The sequence below is a fragment of the Aplidium turbinatum genome, chromosome 6 (assembly GCF_918807975.1).
Source record: "Aplidium turbinatum chromosome 6, kaAplTurb1.1, whole genome shotgun sequence".
Classification (NCBI taxonomy): domain Eukaryota; kingdom Metazoa; phylum Chordata; class Ascidiacea; order Aplousobranchia; family Polyclinidae; genus Aplidium; species Aplidium turbinatum.
The window spans coordinates 31893180-31911657 of NC_137477.1; the positions used below are offsets into that span (position 1 = coordinate 31893180).

The 18478-nt window shown below is 39.5% G+C and overlaps 1 protein-coding gene and 1 pseudogene across 1 annotated transcript; one reads left to right on the forward strand and one right to left on the reverse strand.

The window, feature by feature from the left end:
• Positions 1 to 3421: 3421 nt before the first annotated feature.
• Positions 3422 to 17843, forward strand: LOC145772630 (uncharacterized). The gene is made up of 11 exons (XM_082584496.1): positions 3422 to 4125; positions 6466 to 6612; positions 6792 to 6940; positions 9092 to 9248; positions 9837 to 9935; positions 11431 to 11492; positions 13451 to 13678; positions 14225 to 14436; positions 14901 to 15150; positions 15732 to 15996; positions 16891 to 17843. Exons 1-11 carry the CDS (start codon positions 3525 to 3527, stop codon positions 17325 to 17327), a joined length of 2607 nt encoding a protein of 868 aa, XP_082440622.1. The 5' UTR covers positions 3422 to 3524; the 3' UTR covers positions 17328 to 17843.
• Positions 4931 to 5028, reverse strand: LOC145773066 (U6 spliceosomal RNA; annotated as a pseudogene).
• Positions 17844 to 18478: the final 635 nt, after the last annotated feature.

Below are 18478 nucleotides of genomic sequence, written 5' to 3' on the forward strand. Positions count from 1 at the left end.
CATGTATTGTGTATTTTTATGGCTATTAATAAACACTTTACAAGGTTTCTGGGATACGATTTTTCCAAAATAGCTTACTGCCCAAAAATAGTAAGCTTATTCAAAGCTATCTTTAGCAATGGCCGAGCTTCTGCAAACCTTCTTTAGTTAATACTATATTGTCGTATGATGATGGCCTTGAAAAAGTTTTTTCTTGATAGTCAATTTCAGGTAAACTTTTGGTTGTAATTACTGGTTGTGGTTGTTGGTAAGTGGACACTTGAGTTTGAGGACTAGTTTGGTTATGATGGCTGCTGTGTAGTTGTCTGCAGGCTATTGTTACATCATAGTGATAACAAGCAGGCAGTTTGCAGTAGGGATATTTTATTGTAAAATACCGAGAGAAGGTTTTTTATGTTAACTTCGGGGTCATGCTGTAGAGATTAGATAATGTTATTGATATTCCAGTAACTGTTCCGCCTTTACCCATTTTGCAACAGTTTTATTAGAAAAGACTAATCCTAATGTTTATAGACAAGCGAAATACAGTGTAAAAGAAAACGAAAGAGGAAGACATAAAATTATTGATTTAAATTTATTTACGTGCAAAAATACAACCCAGTCAATATATTTTGGTGGTTTCTGAGAATTTGTTGTTGTGTATGTTTTTATCACCGCTCTCTATGAAATGTTTTGTAGACTAATAGTTAAAAGGCACCTCACTCAACGATTTATGCACCATCAAAGAAACTTTCTAATTTTTATCATTGAAATTAATAATTGTAGCCTTGTTGCGGTGTGCCTGTGATATTGTGACAGTCATTATGGAATCATATAATTCCATGTTGCTCAGGATGTTGTTGGCTATTGTTTTGTCACAATGTCTTCTGTGTTGTCGTCAAGTAAATGGAATTTTTTGAGGAAAGCAGTTTGTTAATTATTGTTTTGACCAAAATAATAATGATGATTCTCCGATCAATTTCTTCCAATGACGGTCAATATTCTCACATGATCGTGGTAACACTATAATAAATTGTTTTTCAGACTTGACTAGTCATTTTGACAACAGGTAAACAGGTGTTTACGTAAAGCATTGCAATGTTGTGGGACTATGCTTGTCGGGTTTGAGTGCAGACTTTTGCAATTAAAGTGGTGCGTTGCAGTTGTAGACTATTTATTGATAGAACCCAGCAGACAAAGATATTATAGACATAGGCCTACAGTAAATTCAGTTCAATAACGCTTAAGTGCTTTTGCTTGTGCACGTAATCTTGATCGATAAGTACTGTAAATCCGCGTCATCAGTTTGTGTTGGGCGGTTCTATAAAATATATTGCGCTTTCGTGTAGGTTGCTGTGAACAAGCTAAATAAAATGGCTGAGCCCTGAGTTTTTGAGGTAGTTTTTAATCGTTCATTCCTGGATGGATGGACACCCTTTCAAGCTGGCTCTTGTAAATCCCGTTTATCTCAACTCAAAGCGAAAACAAAGTTATGGGTTTTGGAGTGTTTCTTATTGTTTCTAAAATAGCATGGATCTGTTCCTTAAAGTTTACTATTTTAGTCAGCTTGTCTGTTATTAATCTCACTACAACTCTACAATAACCGCAAAGAAAAAATAATAACAAAAATTTCCAAATAAGAAATATGGTTGACGTCATCACACACCGTGCACATTTTACATCGTTAAAGAAAAAGCCAAAAGGCGGTTGGATGCAAAACCACAAAAAATGGTAACCATGTCGTGAGTCATACAAAACTCTCTGTGATGGGTTGGTAGAAGCATGAAATAGTGTGACCTCAGAACCTGTGTCATTAACATGGACAAGTAACTTTCCCAATACGTTGTTAAAGTATTGGAGTTCTAATCACCTTTTTTGTGGCATAACTGATACAGAATAAAAGTTGCTTCATGACTTTTTTATATTGTTTCTGGTCACTCTTCGAAATTGTATAAAATTTAACGAAAATTCTTTTCCATGGTTTGCAGCGTTGATAGACGATTGTGGAGTTGCTTTGGGATCATGTAGACTTGGGAAAAAATAAAATGCTTGAAAAATATGCTATAAATAATTGATTGATGATGAACTACCTCAGAGAACGATTGCAGCAGCTGAATATTTCAAAATACCATCAGTGAAACCAGTCATTTTCGTATAAGCATTTACTAGGCCGAGAGATTTTGTGATAATGATAAGATAAAATGGAAGCTCCATTTCAACAATTTTGTTGATGTTAATAGGCTACAGGTTTGACAAAAATATCCGTTCAATACAATAAGTCACGGTAACATCTTTATTTAGCAGCAATCTTCTGGCATTTTAAATCAAAACCGAGCATTTTGATTTGAGTTGTGCTAACATTTCGGGTATGCGGTGATTAACTTTTGACCTCAGGAGCTGTCTCAAGTTTAGTGTTTAAATTAGCTTTTAAACCGCAACAATTCAACGTAATTTTAACGTGCATTGACAACTGTGAATTAAATTTTATGGTTATTAGCCTACAGATAACTACATGACAACTTAGCATTGAAACCCAGTTGACGATGTAATCAACACATTTTATGTGGTTTTGTTTGTTTGTTTATTTAAACTTTAAGTATTGCAAGTTAACTGGTAGTAAAACGTTCTAATCTAAATGCATTGAGTTTGAGCTAAATAACCGCATTGCATCAGCAAAGTGACGCAAAGATCGATCTTTATCAAACCAGGCGATGATCAAACATAGTTCTCTGCGGGCCTTGTGTCAACTCATTTTGATTAATTTAAATTTCCGCATTTCAAAAAAGGTCATTTCCCACCTCATGACTGTTGTTGTCCGTAACTTTCGGCGATATCTCTATTTGTATAGACCCAAACCATTGCCTGTAGAAGTTCACAAATCGATCATGATCTTTTGATGACGATACAAGCGTAGAACAACGCTAAAAACGAAATGTTGAGGGATTTTTATGTTTCTATGATCATTGCATCGATTCCTTGAAAAGGATTTGAAATTTTGGTTTCTTTATTTTAAATATAATCTTGTTTGTTGTGACGTCATCATTCCTGCACAGTGTTTATTGTTACAGCACACGGCACGTAGGCGTTCCCTTAATTTAAATCAAACTGCAACCGACAACAGCATTGACAGTCCACACAGCGCTTCTTGTGGCGAAGTATCAAGAGATCGGTTTCAGCGTAAGTTTACGTGACGTCATGTTCGTTAATACCTTTTTTGTTAATAAGATTTTCTGATATTTCGTTATTTCAAATTTTCCAATATGGGCCAGTAAGAATTACATTTTATACAGCTCCAAATCAGTAAAGTATATCTAGCAAAACATGATTGCAATCACTTGATTTGTCTAAAAGCCGTGAAATTTTCAGGGAAGTCCAACCGATCAGTGAGAGTTAAATCTCACTTGAAGGTAGACGGAACGACGGTGATACTGCGAAGAGGCCACCAGTTGTCTCAGCGGGCCAAATCCGGTCAAGTACAGCCCTTGAGCAACTCCTCCGTTGTATTCAATCGGCTGGACCCATCAGAACCTTCGCCGAAAAGCAGGATGAAAAAGTTTGTTCAAGTCAAGCAGATGAAATTGATACCTGATTGGTCAACAGACGACCTATGTGATTGGCTCAAGCAACACAATCTCGACAGTGACGGGGCCCTGACATCACAATTTCGCTCATCAGGTACTTGTGGTCGCCACATAGCGGAACCTGAGCTTGCATGGGAATACATGAACAAGTTAAAGTTTTCCAGCGACCAACAGAAACAGGACGTTCTAATGAGACTGGCTGACTCTTTGCGGGAGTCAAAAGCGGCATCGCCTTTCTCCCGCACTCCTTCAAAATCCACTAAAAACAATATGAAGATACGTCCAGCTTCAGCACTCAGTTACTCTGCTGAGTCGGTGATATCGTCGTCCGGCTATGTTAGCGGTTCCTCATCGTCATCGATGGCAACTGCTCCGTCCTCATCATCCGATCAAGACCAGCAATCAGTATCGTCAGCATCTACAACTTCCACGAAGAAAATGATGAAAACCATTGCAGACTTGAAGAGTGTTGTTTCCAAGTCAAAGTTGACTTCACCTGCCACAAAAGCAAAGTCACAAAGTTCCCTTTCCACCATCGCTGTGTATTCTGATCTCCATTCTCCTGGTAAGGGCCTTGATGTTAAATCATAATCAATGCTTTAAAGAACAGCAAGTTGAATCATAAGTAATAATTTAACTGAAAAAACGTCTTTGGTTTCTATCTGCAAAACGTTATTTTGTATTTTCGATTTAAGCCACCATTCTAAGATTCTCAGCTTAACTCCTTTTAATCTTGCTGTCTATTTTGTCTGCTTGTTTCGGTTTAATCACGTAGATTGACTTGCCCTTGGTATGCTTCTGCTGCAACAACCAATCGAAAACCTCAGGCTGACAACTGCTGCTGAAGATGCTTCAACGACAATATTGAGTGTAAAGTTGTTTAGGCCTAAAGGATGGTGGTCGACGAGAGGTAGTTGTAGAGAAAGCTATATCAAAAAGACACTATAGACCAGGGGTCACCAACTGGCGGCCCGCCACGCTGTATCGCTGCGGCCCGCGGAAGGTATCAGCGTACAAGTATAACCAAAAATAAGTTACTTTTCTTGAGGAGTTAAAGAGCACGAAGGCAAAAAATACTTTCCTATTCTCGCTTTGTTCTCGCATATTCTCGCTTTGCATACGATTCCACCGACCGACCAATCAGATTATAGTTCTAGGTGGGGGTTGCTTATTCCAATGCGATGTCCAGCCACATTGTCCCAGTGGTTGATTAAAACGTCTGTTTTCGAATTTCTGTGAGCATAGGGTTGCTTATTTTATGTTAAGTGTGTGCGTTTAACCGTTATTGTGTTTCACGACCAGTATTCTCTTTATGCAAGTTTTTGTTGGCAAAATAGGTCGGTGTGCCAACTCAATTTATAATAAATTGGCAAAATATGGAACGCTTCACGATTTTACGAGTCATCCTTGCGCAGGGACCATGCTAATCTTCTCTGTATTGTTCCAATTTTAGTACAGTATATATATGTACTGCCGAAGCAAGTAGGCTACTGCAAAATGTTGTTAATCAACAAATTCTTGCCACGCTAATAAGCACCGCATGTGACAGTGTCTATAATAAAAGAAAGACGGTTTTATAGACTCTCACAAAAAGGATGAAAAACCAACTCATTGCTTTTTAGAGGGAAGACTGTTCATGAATTACGATTTTTCGGTGATTTTCACAAACGTTTGTTTCATGGTGCCTGGTTTCTTTCTCCATGTTATTGGAGCCTATTTTTCGCTGATATGTTTGCAGGTCACTATTGTTGCTTGTATTGCGATGTGTCAAACATTTTCTTGTTTACTGAAATTGTTAATTGCAAGATATCATTTGTGAAGCGAAGTGACAACACCACTCTTGCTTGGCGATGAATATTCTGAGGAAACCGCTCGCCTAGCTACAAGTGCGCAAAACAAGTGGCCTCGTTTATTTAAACATTGTTAAAGAAGTCAAAAGTGTTGTTAAATGAGCTTGGCCTGGCAGTAGCGTTGTTCGACTAATTGTGTTGCTGCGGTATTCTAAAACAAATATTAACAACATGTAACGCTGGATACTGGGTAAGAAATTCGTTCTTTTCTAGCATAATATCAACCTACCTAAAATTTTATTAGTGCGGCCCGCCACAGCTCTCCTTAGTGCCAAAGTGGCCCGCATGCAAAAAAAGTTGGTGACCCCTGCAATAGACAATGCGCCAATACTGTGAAGTGGACTTTCAGAAGGTCTTTCCTTAAATCCCCTCACAATACACTCCAGGCAACATTCATGAATGAATTGTTTTTTTTTTTGAAACCTACGTTATTCATCTGATCGTTTTTTGACCCACAAGTCAAATATGGTGAGCTTTGACACCACGGCATTTGATCAACCTTTCCAGCTGTGGAATACCTGTCAGCTTGACCCTATATCTATAGATGTACATTTGACTTGTTTTATCATTACAAGTAGGCGATTGCAATCACTAACTTTTCTGGCAATAGTTGCAGGCGTACTCCTGGGCATGACCTTCATCGGATTTTGTCATTAAACTTTTGACAGTATCTAAAAATTAATTCTATGTTACTGTACAACATACAGCATGATTAAATGGCTGTAGTTTTTAGAAAAACTTTCGGATAAAAATTTCTATTAAAAATCCGATGTTTTTTGTGGGAAAAATTATTTTTCATCAGAAAGTAGGCTATTTCTATCGTAATTTTTATTGTAATTTCTATTGTAATTTACTGCACGAAAGAACACAAAGTTTTAAAAGTGAAAAGTTTAAAATAGATTTTATGTGGATGCGGTTATATTTAGCCTACATGTAACTTACTTTAACTTTTTTGTTAGTAACTACAGTAGGCTCAATTTAATGTAGTAACCCAGTCTTTAGTAACCCACGGTGACAACAAAGGTATCATGCATCACTATAACATATTTTTCTAGAAAACTTTGTGATGACTGAAATCCAGGTCACAGAGACGACTACCTCCACTGAGCTCATACAAATCTTTCTTGATTTTTCGTCAAACAGCGACGATATAAATCTGTTTACTTTGAGTGAAGCCACATTCCGGTCAAGTGCCATGAAAGGTGACATAACCTAGCTACGTCATGGCTAAACAATAGAAAGTTTTCTAAAGAGCAAAAGCATATTATTAAGCTATTTTACAGTCTAATATTGCAAGACTTTGCTTCAACTAGTTAACTGTACTTTGGAATAATAAACACTTTGCAGAGCCTGGAAGATATAATATCAAACACATATTCAGGACATAAAGATCGGGGTGGTATGAAAACCAAGAGAACAATCGGACCCGATGAGTATCCTCTTGCCGTCTACAGATCCATATCCTCCTCAAGTAAGAAGCAAACCACCAGGAGGTTGGAAGTGAGCCAAGAAAAAGGGGTGGTGATTAAGGTAATGAAGGTTGTTAGTTGTTACTTCCCACATAGTTCCGTCTGATAGAGATGACAGCACCCAGACACACTTCCGTTCACATGTTTGATTTACTTTAGTTTAATTTTGAAACTGCGTTGTGTAAACATCAGTACAAATTATAACACATTTGGTCGGTGTTTGCTAAAGGGCCTTATGTGAACTGTGCACAAAACTGCGCATGTCGATACTTGTCAACCACTAGCAGTTTGTAGCAATCGATTCATTATTGTAAACAGTTTTAATCAGTTGCGCACTATCGATTCCAAATAATTTCGATGAGAATTTACCAACGGACAACATCATCACAAGTTTAGATGTCAAACAATAAGTGTTGCTCCATACTCCATAGTTGCTTAGTAACAGGAAATGCCAACATAAGATTGTCACCACAATGATCTACTCACCGCAATGTTGTGACTTTGTTCTCAAATTAATTCCCACGACATTTGACAACTAGTTTGCTAATCATAGGCTATAGCGTGGGCAAGTATGAGTAAACACCGCCCTGTCACCATGAGCCTGGTACACGACCATCTCGAGCTAAAACAAAGTGCCCAACTGATAGGCCCAGAGCCGGATTTAGCTGATGGGGGGCCCGGAGGCGTCGCACCCACGTTCGTTTGAGCACCAGTCAAATATTAACCAAATATTATTCGCTATGATAAAAACTAAAATAATATCATTCATTCCAAACGTCAGAATAAAACGAAAGTTTTTGCATTTCTGACATTTTCCCCTCTTTCACTAATGATGGCTATTCCTCGTGTTCGAAGATGATGGTCTTCGCAATTAAACGCTAACGATGGGTTAATAAATGGCTAATGAGTCCAACCCTGGCTTTAAAAGTTCGGTTGCATTTGAAACATTTAAGATTCTTTGTTAGAACTGGTTGTGGGTGTAATTGACGTTCTTTCCTTTGTATTCGTTTAAACATTGAGATCTGTTCTTCTCAAACGTGGCAACACCTTCATGAGTGGCAGATCTCGAAAGCAGTCTATCCTCTGCGGCTTCCTCCCAGTTTGTATAATTGATACTTGAGATTGCTCTTCAGAGAACCGTTTGAGTTTCTTGCGAAGACGCTTGTGCTTCTGTAGATTAACGTGAAATGGATGGCACACACTCAACAAGCACACACTTGACAAGGCCACCGGCCTTGTCCAATGGCAAGGCAAGCTAAGACGAATGGAGCTGGTGACGTGCTGCAGCTTGCAGCTGATTTCACTATAGGCCGCCGTCGTTGAGCTTGATTGACTTCATCCGCCTGTTCCACCATTGGAAACTTGGGGACTTTGGAGTACGTTTTGTCTAACCTGTACCTTTTCACCAACCTGGCATGTGTGACCTTTCTGGGAGCAGTTAGATCCGGCCTGTACAGCTCTAGATGTCACTGAGGCACGGAAACTCTCTCACCACGTTCCAATGAGAGAGTACTGCAACTACTGTCACCACAGTCTACTACTCTACAACATCATGAGCTAACACGAGAATGCAACTCTTGCGCTTGGTGAAAGCTGGTCAACTCGCATAGCGTTTCCCCAGACGCGTATCGAGACGATAACATAAAGTTACATAATAATTGAGACAGTGTTTGGCTAAATTGAATTAGTAGGCCATAGCCTGTTGTAGGAAAATATTGCAAAGAATAGCTCTACTTCCAAAACAAAACTTCGTTACTAAACTTTTCATCAAACTTTCTTATGATTCAACTGATGATCCAATAGGACGCGCAGTATGACAAAATATTTGAAATGAAGTAAACAATATCACACCAAATCAGAAAAATCAATTTATTAATTATATAGAGCTTTCGCCAAACAAGTGTGGCTTCTTCAGTGTAGTCTTATTCAAATAGAATGCTTTCAAAATTGGTTTCTGGAGCACAAAATTGTTCCCGTTAATGAACCATGAGAGCATATAGCTTGACTGTTGCATTTCCCTTTTATCTCTGTTGAGCTGTCCTACATCATGCTGGGAGTAACGAAAGTCTGCTGCAATAGAGGCAGCGCCGTATAAATAACAAATGATGTTAGGTTTTTGGCCTGTAGCCTATTTTTATTTTATTAAATGAATCTCCAAGTCATCGTATGGAGTATCGTCAATGATCACTTACAATAGTTTTCATGGTTTTAGATTATTTGTCGCGTCCGGAATCATAAACTGAAAGGAAAACAATTTCGCATATCCAATCACTCAACCGTGAAACATGTGACTCACTTGGCTTTGCGCAAATTCCGACTGCGCAATGTGGATCCAGGATTGTTTGCTTTGTGCGAATTATCAGCGTCGAGTATGTATTTCGTCATGAAGATGCATAGGTATCATTGATTAGTTGTAGGAAGTTGAGGTAATATGAAATGTCTAAGCTTTGTTCACTGTAAATAAAATTACCAACCAAATGCAATAGAATTTGTAAGAAAAAAACAGTTTCGAGGATGGATATAGGTATAATTAATCACACTACCTTAGTTACCGAACCTGGCTGCTTTTGTTTTCTTATGATTTCTGTTATAAAATTACATCTGAGATCGTGTATCTTTGAATTCTCGGTAACATCGTGAAACCGGAGCAGAGGTTGAGAGACATCAGGGTCTACTGTACTTTATTACCTACTACGTCATAGATTGGATAGTGGTGCAAGCGCTTGAATTAGTGACAATAACGTGTGCACTGCTGCAAGTGCAACTAGAAATAAAATGCAACATCTGCGAAGGCTGTTGGCTTATTCTGAGATGTTAGCCTAGCCTACTAATATATTTTTTAAAGATCCGAATTACTTCTGGAACATTTTACTTTTTCATGTGTAACCTTTGACAAGGCTTTGACTTCCATGCAGTCGAACTGCGATAGTGTGTTTAAATGTCGAATTGTTTTGCAGATGTGATCAATAACGTAGAAGAAAACGAATCATTCCGCTGGCAAAGTGGTTCGGCTTTGTTGCTATGCGACCGTTCCAGTCTCAAGTGCATGCAGTCCGGTGAGTGGTCATTTATTTACGTCTTCCATATCACGACTATTCATGTGGGTTAGGCTTCCCAGCAATGATTCGACTGTCTGATAGCCATGCTTGAACTATAAAGCATACCGTAATGCTTTACAAGAAGTGTAATATCGCCTGGGCTGATACTGCTCCCAGGAATAGGCCTAGATGTCACATTTTTTACCTCACCTCAGCTACGTCATTGGTTTTATGCAAAGAATCAGCGGAAAATATGTCGTCTGCATAGCCGAGTGTTGGGAACCATGGTACGGTACTCGACATGGCGCCGGTTCGATACCGGTCAAGAGCATGTGGCTGTGTCTTCAGCAAGACAATTAAAGGCATGCCTGAAGGTGGACACAAAGATTAGCTTCCTTGCCTTCCCATCCACTTAATTTAAACCTTCCACCACCGGGCGTAAGCCTGGATACGACGAAAAAGAAGCAGAAAATATTGTTGCTGAGAATTAACACAGCAACCATAAGTCACACTGCAAGCAATAGTCATATTCTCATCTCCAGGGTTATGTTAAATAAGTTGAGGGCTACCCGGTCCATGAGCAAGCCGTATTGTCAAGCCCTACATTGGTTTGGTTGGTATTGAATCTTTATCCTCGGACTGACAAAGCCTTTGATAGGTTATTCCTGGTACTTGTTCGCATACTTGTAGAGGCTCTTGACGCAGGCCCGGTCACCGAGATTGACAGAGTGATGTTGTTCCGATTGTTGAAGTGTTGTTTTCGGGGAATTATTCCATTCACTAGGTGCCGCTGAATGGGGAGTAGTACTAAGAAAACGTTGCTCAAGCGTTGCCTTGCTCAACCCCGAGAGTCGAACCAGCGCCGTGTGATCTTGAGCCGAGCGTGTAACCACTGAGCTAAAGGGGCGTAACCCACGTCGAGCACATTGTCTACTTTAGTTACTATCGCGATAAGCTCATTTCCAGTACAGTGCAGGATACTGCGGTATCTTGTAAAACTGTATTAATAGCTATATTTATATAAGTATTAATAAGTTGTATTTATACTCACAACAGTATTGTAGGTATATATTATACAGTATTTTTTATTAAAAATGCATGGAGAATCAGCAGAGCCCTAGGCTAGTGTATTTATGGCATATGCATTTCGCTCTACTACTGTAGAGCATCATTAGTGCCTTATTCAAACAGAATCAGTGGATTAATTCAAATAGAATCAGTGTTGATTCCTGCTGTAAGAAGATCAAAAACAGAACTAAGGTAGCCCAGTGTGATTTAAAAGCTTGACAAATTCACTGGAGTAATATGTTTTATTTCAGAGTATTCTTAGCGCAGCCAGACTCTAAAGTCTACTGCAAGCCACTTGTTTTCGCTTTGCAGACCGAAGGTTGCTTGAAGAAAATCTATTTGTCTTCGGGCTTCCTCATTCCAACATTACAAGTAATTTCCCACGGTTAACAAACCATAATGAGCCACTTAGCTGCCTGATTGTGATGGAATAATTGCATTGCAGAATCCTCGGCCGGGATGGACACTTTCAAGCGTTCGTGTTCGGTTGCTTCCAATCTCTCCTTTGTGAGTAATATTTGTAATCAAGCTTTGACTATGACGTAATTATTAAAGTTTCTTTTGCTAACCAGTCTATAGACCAGTGGTTCCCAACCTTTTTGATCTTGCGGCACCCTATCAAAGAGATAAATAGTTTGCGGCACCCTGGTAAAACTGGATCAATTTTATGAGGTTTCTGTATTTCAAATAACTGTATGAAATAATACAGAATGAGTTGTAAGTTACAGTATAGCGCGCATAAATAAATGCATTTATTCAAAAGTCAGTGTGAAATTTGAGCTTGACTTCTTGCACAAAGTCCCTTAATATCTGTGGGCACATTCGATAAAGCCACCCGCATTTCTTCGGTAGGCACTTTAACAAGCAAATTTCTAATAAACCACGAACCAATCAGAAGCTACGCTGTTCATGACGTCATCAAGGTTGCGTTTAGGAAGAATAAAGGAAAAACGCAAATTCTAGCTAAATTAAATCATCGCTTTGCCATCGGTTGACTTGGCGGATTGGGTTAGGGCGGTGGTAGTCATTATATTGGCGTGGGTTTGATTCCCACCTCTGCTATAGCTCCTTTTTCTTCTGTAATTACCAAACATGCTATTCAGCCAGAGATGTAATTACCAAACAAACATCTCTGGCTGAATGCTGGAATGGTCACAATTGGACAGATAACGTAGCATCTCATTGGTTCGTGGTTGGATTGGACAGAAGTCCATGGATTGGATATCTGCATGTTAAAGTGCCTTCCCATTTCTTCCTCGACTGTAAGCAGTCGTTCTCGTTTTTTAGTTTTTACGTTCGTTAATACGGAAAATCCACTTTCACATCTAGGTATGACGTGAAAACTGCAGCAAAAGCAAAATAGCTTTCTTTCCAACGCAAAGATATTCACTTTGAATGTTTATCCAGAACTCGTCAAGAGGCATCTGCTTGTGCAACTTCCATTGTTATAAATGTCAATTAATTCTTCTTTAAGATACAAAACAATATGAGAGTCCAGTAAAAATGGATTTCTCGATTTCTTCGCAAAATAAAATCATGAAACCTGACAATAATGATGCGTTTCAAACGTTTTTATGCAAAGAACAGCAACGAGTCAAAATCTCACGCTGTTTTTCCTGGGCGGGAAAACAAAGGCTTACCGCGGATTATCAACTTACCGCCAGCGACTTCCCCACTAAGCGACTCTCCAGAAAGGAGCCGGGAATAACTGCGAGACGCGAAACTTAACTTAATAGCCTACGCACTGAAACTCGGTTAGAAATAAATAAATTTCGCACTTAACGGGTAAAAGTTAAAACAAATAATGGGCCGCACTATTGCAATATCTCAATTATCTCGCGGCACCCTTGAGCATTGCAATTGGCACCCCAGGGTGCCGCGGCACCCCGGTTGGGAACCACTGCTATAGACGATGGCAGAAGTTAACTGTAAGCCCATACATAGGCTATACCAGTCTTTTTAGGAAGAATAGAAAATAATTTGTGGAAACCCATTGCAGACCAACGGTCTTTCACTCCGAATATCATTAGGTTGTTGAAGCAAACCTTAACCGTTTCATACCAAAATGACTTCAAAAAATAGTGTTGGAGAGACATTGATATCATGACTAGAATAAATCATTTTTCTATAAATTATTTTAACACACGGAACACTCTCTTGGATTGTAGTAAAATCAAAGATAGAGTTAATGTTTGGACCAGCCCAATATAGACCAACATGATAGTCTGGTGTCGGCATTACGATTTTATCATGTGAAGCTATATGCTACATTTGCAGGTCTCTGACATCAATAGCTATTGCAATTCAGTTTGGAAATATTAGAATTGAAGAATTGATTTAATATCAATCAACGGTAGGCTACAGCACTAAGGCAAAAGTTTCGATGTCATTTCAACTCAATTAAACCAGCCCCTTTGAATCTTATTATGATTCCAATTTTGGTAAAGTTTCATTATCACTCACAGCGTAGCCGGGACTCGTCTTCCGGATCTGACACGTGGGCTCCTTACCGGATAGACAAGAACGACCATCCAACCGACGAACTCCTGGACGAGGAACCTGATTCGCGAGTCGCTCAAAACGACGTCTGCGATGGCGACGTCACGATACAAGACATTGGACTGATAGACGAATCACCTCTGACGTCACCATTCAATTTGATGTCAAACCTGAGCAGTTCTAAAGAATTTCCTGTGAGTGACGTAATGTTTAGTTCTTGTAAAATTTACAGCAGGAAATTTTTTAAAAAATCTTTGATAGCCTAAATCTAAATGTAGGTGCTTTGACAACATGTGGACGCAATAGGACATATATTTCAAAGGACTCTGAGCTTTTTTAATTGATTGAGGTTTGTGTGTAGCCTTTCTACGCATTGAAAATGATACTGTAACTTTAATCCAAACATCGTCAGCCCAAAATGCAACATTATGAAAAGCATGATCAAGATTCGGATAAAGTTGCCTTTTCAAACCTGATGTTTTGTAAATAGGCTTTATTCTGCGAATTGATGAAACAGAGTTTTTTAAGCTACTTACAATGCTGAAAAAAAATGCAAAAATATATTAAAATACCAACGTAAAAATAGCCTGCCAAACACATTGAAAAAAAACCGCTCACGTTTGTCTTTAAAATCGCTAATATGGCAATCCTGTTTGCTGCCAATATGAGACCTAGCGTTTGGCTTCCAGTCCAGATGCTATTACAGCGACGTTCATGGTAAATGGATCCATTTTCTCTAGGATTGTAACGACTCAAACTCTTTGAACGTCGAAAATTCGATTCTTCGCGCCGAAGTTCGAGAGAAAGATGAACAGATGAATGAAATGTCTCGCAAGGTGGCGCAAGTGAGGCGCTTGTTGGAAGCTGGACTGCAGCAATATCATAACGATTCGTGCGTTCATATGCTCGAAATAAACAATGGTGCTTCACTGGCTATCGAAAACGAGTTAAAGTGAGTTATAATAAGAGATGATTAATTATTTTTTAAGTAAGCTACAAAGTCATCATTAGCCTATAAAACCTATAGGCTACTATGTTAGGTAACGACAATAGTGGAAAAACATCATTTTGAATGGTCGAAGAAATTTATAGGACCTACCAAAAGCTTTTCGAGTGAAACTTGGCTGGCCGATTGCGTGGTATGAAGTGTATTTAGTTTGACGCAACTTGCTTAACTTAGAGGTTTATAGCATGGACAGTTGGACACACATATTCCTCGTCCAAAAGATCATTTTTCTGATGTAGGACTAAACACCGCTGGTCAATGTGTATGCCAAAAGGTTGTGTGAGGTTCCATCAAGCGTGTTTTAATCATTTGGTGTTAACTTTTAGAGTAATTCTTTTCACTTACGCAGAGTCTACCATAGCGAACCGATAAATATCAATTGCAATCTTTATGTGATGTGTTTATGACAGGAGCACAGAACAACAAATCAGCAACACAGAAAGTCTTCTCGGCCAGTTGTTTCGTCATCAACGTCAAGTCCTTTCCAAGCACAATCGGACCAAACCAACGTCAAACGATGAGCACATTTCCAGCAACAGCCTCCAGTCGTTGGATGATTCTGCAGAGACAGGGGTGTTGACAGATATTGAGCTTCAGATATCACTCCACCAAGCAGACCTTCTGGTGCTCAAGCACAAGCATCATGTTCTTGATATGAAGGTACAAAATGTTTAAACAATTTTGTGAATTAAACGTTGCCCAAAGATTAACCATTGTAGGCTACTATAGAATCGCCAATTTTATAGATCTATATTTCATAATCGCTTAAAGCAAATACAGTAATGATTGGATAATCTCATTGTACCTTGCAATACAGTATAGCCTGGTTGGTTGGTTTTGAATCTTTATCCTCGGACTGACAAAGCCTTGATGGTTTATTCCTGGTAGTTTCGCATATTTGTAGAGGCTCTTGACGCAGGGCCGGTTACTGAGATTGACAGAGTGAAGTTTTCCGATTGTTGCAGTGTTGTTGCCGGGGAATTATTCCATTCACTAGGTGTCGCTGAATGGAAAGCAGTCCTGAAATGCGCTCAAGCGCATACTACGAGAGTCGAACTTGCGCCGCGTGATCTTGAGCCGGCGCGTAACTACTGAGCTAACGGGGCGGACATATGTAGTTGTTCCTATATGTTGCTATGTCTGTTTTGAGGTCATGACTTTAATTAATTTATTTTTTAATCGAAATAAACAGAAGTTCGGGGTTTGCACTTTTTAAAACAAGTATTATCGGGCGTCTTTAGATGTCTTTGTTTGTCGCTAACCGGAAAGCGGAAAAGTTTCGGCACATGGTGAATGGAAGCTTGTACGACATTACCGCTGGCAGACACAACAATGAGCGATACACGCCACGTGATTGCGTGCACACGCTACACGCTTGCGAGCTTCATGCCTCCAGCGAAGGGTATGGGTTGACATTCAAGGAGGAATGGGAAACAAAGCAGAATGGGACTAGAGTTAAGGGAACGGTTTTGGGAAGTGATCATCGACAAGAAAACCTCAAAGCGGGTCAGTATATCGGCCTTTTTCTACTACTTATCATAGCTGCAAGTATTTGAATGTTTTGGATTATGTCGCATAAATAATAATGCAACAGAGGTTAGGCTAAGTTACTCACGGTCCGAGTTACTAATAGGCCGAGGTTTGTTGGATCGTGTTTATTTACACTTTGGCCCTGCTATTGCCGGTAGCAACCAATTACTTTACGCGACTACAAAAAATACAGACCACAGCGTCATTTCTGAGATCCTCCCGAAAGGGGTGTAAGCTTATCGCTACGTAGGCAATACTGATAGATACGCCATAGTGAGATTAGTAGGCCTATTGAACGCTGCCTAACCGGGTGGTGGAAGCGCGTGCAAGATGCTGTAAGGAATGCTGTAAGGAAGCCGTTGAAAGCAAGACAATTCGTTTTGCCAAGATTTTAAAGCAAGTTTAAAAGGGGGCACCCTGAAAGCTTACATTCCTTTTCGCTTGATAAAAAAAAACTACATTGCTGCGTTCAGTTAAGCATAACCTATTTTTTATTTCGAGATAAAATGTAGGTTTCGTGATGTAGCCTAGATAGAGTAAATCATTATGACCTGATCAAGTGATCATGCTTTTTAAAGAAGCTTGATTGACAAAAATCCCTGAACGAAACTGACAAAAATGCCTTTTTGTTATCCCTTACAACATCTCACAGTTCAGCGCATTTAATGATAAAACAACTTTTAAGTTTGTTTGAAATGGCGAAAAATGGTTAATTAGCATTAGTAACTTGTTTCTAATCTACAAACATACCTACGTCATAGACTATGCAAGTTTACGTATAGGAATTAGTTGAATAATATAAAATGTTGTGCCAGACTAGCTATTAAAGCTAACTAGAATTGATCAATTGAGATGTTTTTGTCATCATAGGTGACCGGCTGTTAGAGGTGAATGGAATCAACGTACAAACAGTTGGCTCCGAGTTCGTGACGAAAATTCTACGAGACACAACATCTGCGCGTGTGGTGGTGGCGCGGAAGGTTGCGAGAAGTGAAACTGACAAAATCAAAAAGGACAACAACCCTCTTCTTACCCCAGATGACGATGTTGAGGTCATAAAGAATTTCGCTGGCAACAAAATAGTCCCAGAAAACGAGGAGATGACGGATTGGCGAGAAATGACCGCGCTGCAAAGTGACCTCTCAATGCTCATGGCTGAACTTGAGGTGACTTCTCGCGCCAAGCGAGAGCTAGAACGCGATTTGGCGCGTAAGAAAAACCGCGACATAGTCCTGGAAGGTGAGAATGCGCGACTCCGCGAGCAAATCGTTGAGCTGAGAAAGCAAATAAACTATGATTCTACATGATGTCATGAAGACAAAAAAGTGAAATTTATTTATGTTAGATCATTGCTTTCATTGGAGCAGATGGGAGATAGGCCATATGTTACTTTAGTTTTAAAATGGTAAATCATATTTCTCGGCAGCCGATTGTCGCAAGAAGTGACATCGATAGACACTGTGCTTCACCCATGAGACTGAGCTCGTCAGTATCGCACCACTAATTTTGTCACAGACTATCAGCCACTGCCTTTTAACGGTCAGAATTAATGGTGTCATACTGATGAGCCCAGCCTCATGGGTGAATCACGTTGTCTATCGCTATGAATTCATGCTACAATAGGTTGCTGTGAAACATCGTTGATTAGATGGTCTAAATGGCTAGCTTGAAAGCTACACCGTTATGGCTAGCGAATCGCAATTGCTTGCTGTAGCCTACTAGTGAGTAGGCTACTCAGTACTCAGCCTTGTGCTGATACCTAAGAAAAACGCTCCGTTCTTCACGATGGTAAAGCATGTAACTTTGTTGAACTTTTTGTAATAAAGCACTTTTTTCCATTTCCTGGGTAGTTATTTTGGTAGCATTGTTAACCGGAAAAAGCAGTTTTTGTTTTTATTTTAATTTGATGGCCCAGATGAAAAAAACTGTTGAGAAATCATTTTTTTATTAAAGAGGTTGGCCTGGGTCTTATGACAAACAAAAATTGTGTATTGTTTTTAAGCTAATTGCTCCAGTTGTATCCATTGCTAGTTGCTACGCCCTGTGGTCTCAGTGGACGGGAAAGCAAGAAAGCCAATATTTGTGTCAAATTTGGTTTGGTTTTGAATCTTTATCCCCCCATAAACATTGGCTCGTAAAAACACGAGTATTACACGCGTTTCCTCAGAATTTCACGTGTTTTTCAATGTTTATGGGACCCGGACTGACAAAGCCTTGACAGGTTAGTTTTGGAGTTTCTCATACATGTAGAGGCGTTTGACGCAGGGCCGGCTACCAAGATTGGCAGAGTGAAGCTTTCCTATTGTTGCAGTGTTGTTGCCTGGAAATCAAGCATCACAGTAGGCCTACGTGCACACAATTGCATGCTTTTGAGCGCTGTCAAACGGGTGCTCTTTTGAGCGTCGTAGGCTACTAGGACAATGTAGGCCTACAACTCGGTAAATTTTAGTGATCAAGG

Bases quoted from the DNA above. Each gene is read 5' to 3' on its own strand.
- LOC145772630 (XM_082584496.1), top strand. From the start codon at position 3,525: ATGAAAAAGTTTGTTCAAGTCAAGCAGATGAAATTGATACCTGATTGG. The intron at 4,126-6,465 runs GTAAGGGCCTTG...ATATTTTTCTAG, and splicing joins TTCTGATCTCCATTCTCCTG to AAAACTTTGTGATGACTGAA. The intron at 13,679-14,224 runs GTGAGTGACGTA...CATTTTCTCTAG, and splicing joins GCAGTTCTAAAGAATTTCCT to GATTGTAACGACTCAAACTC.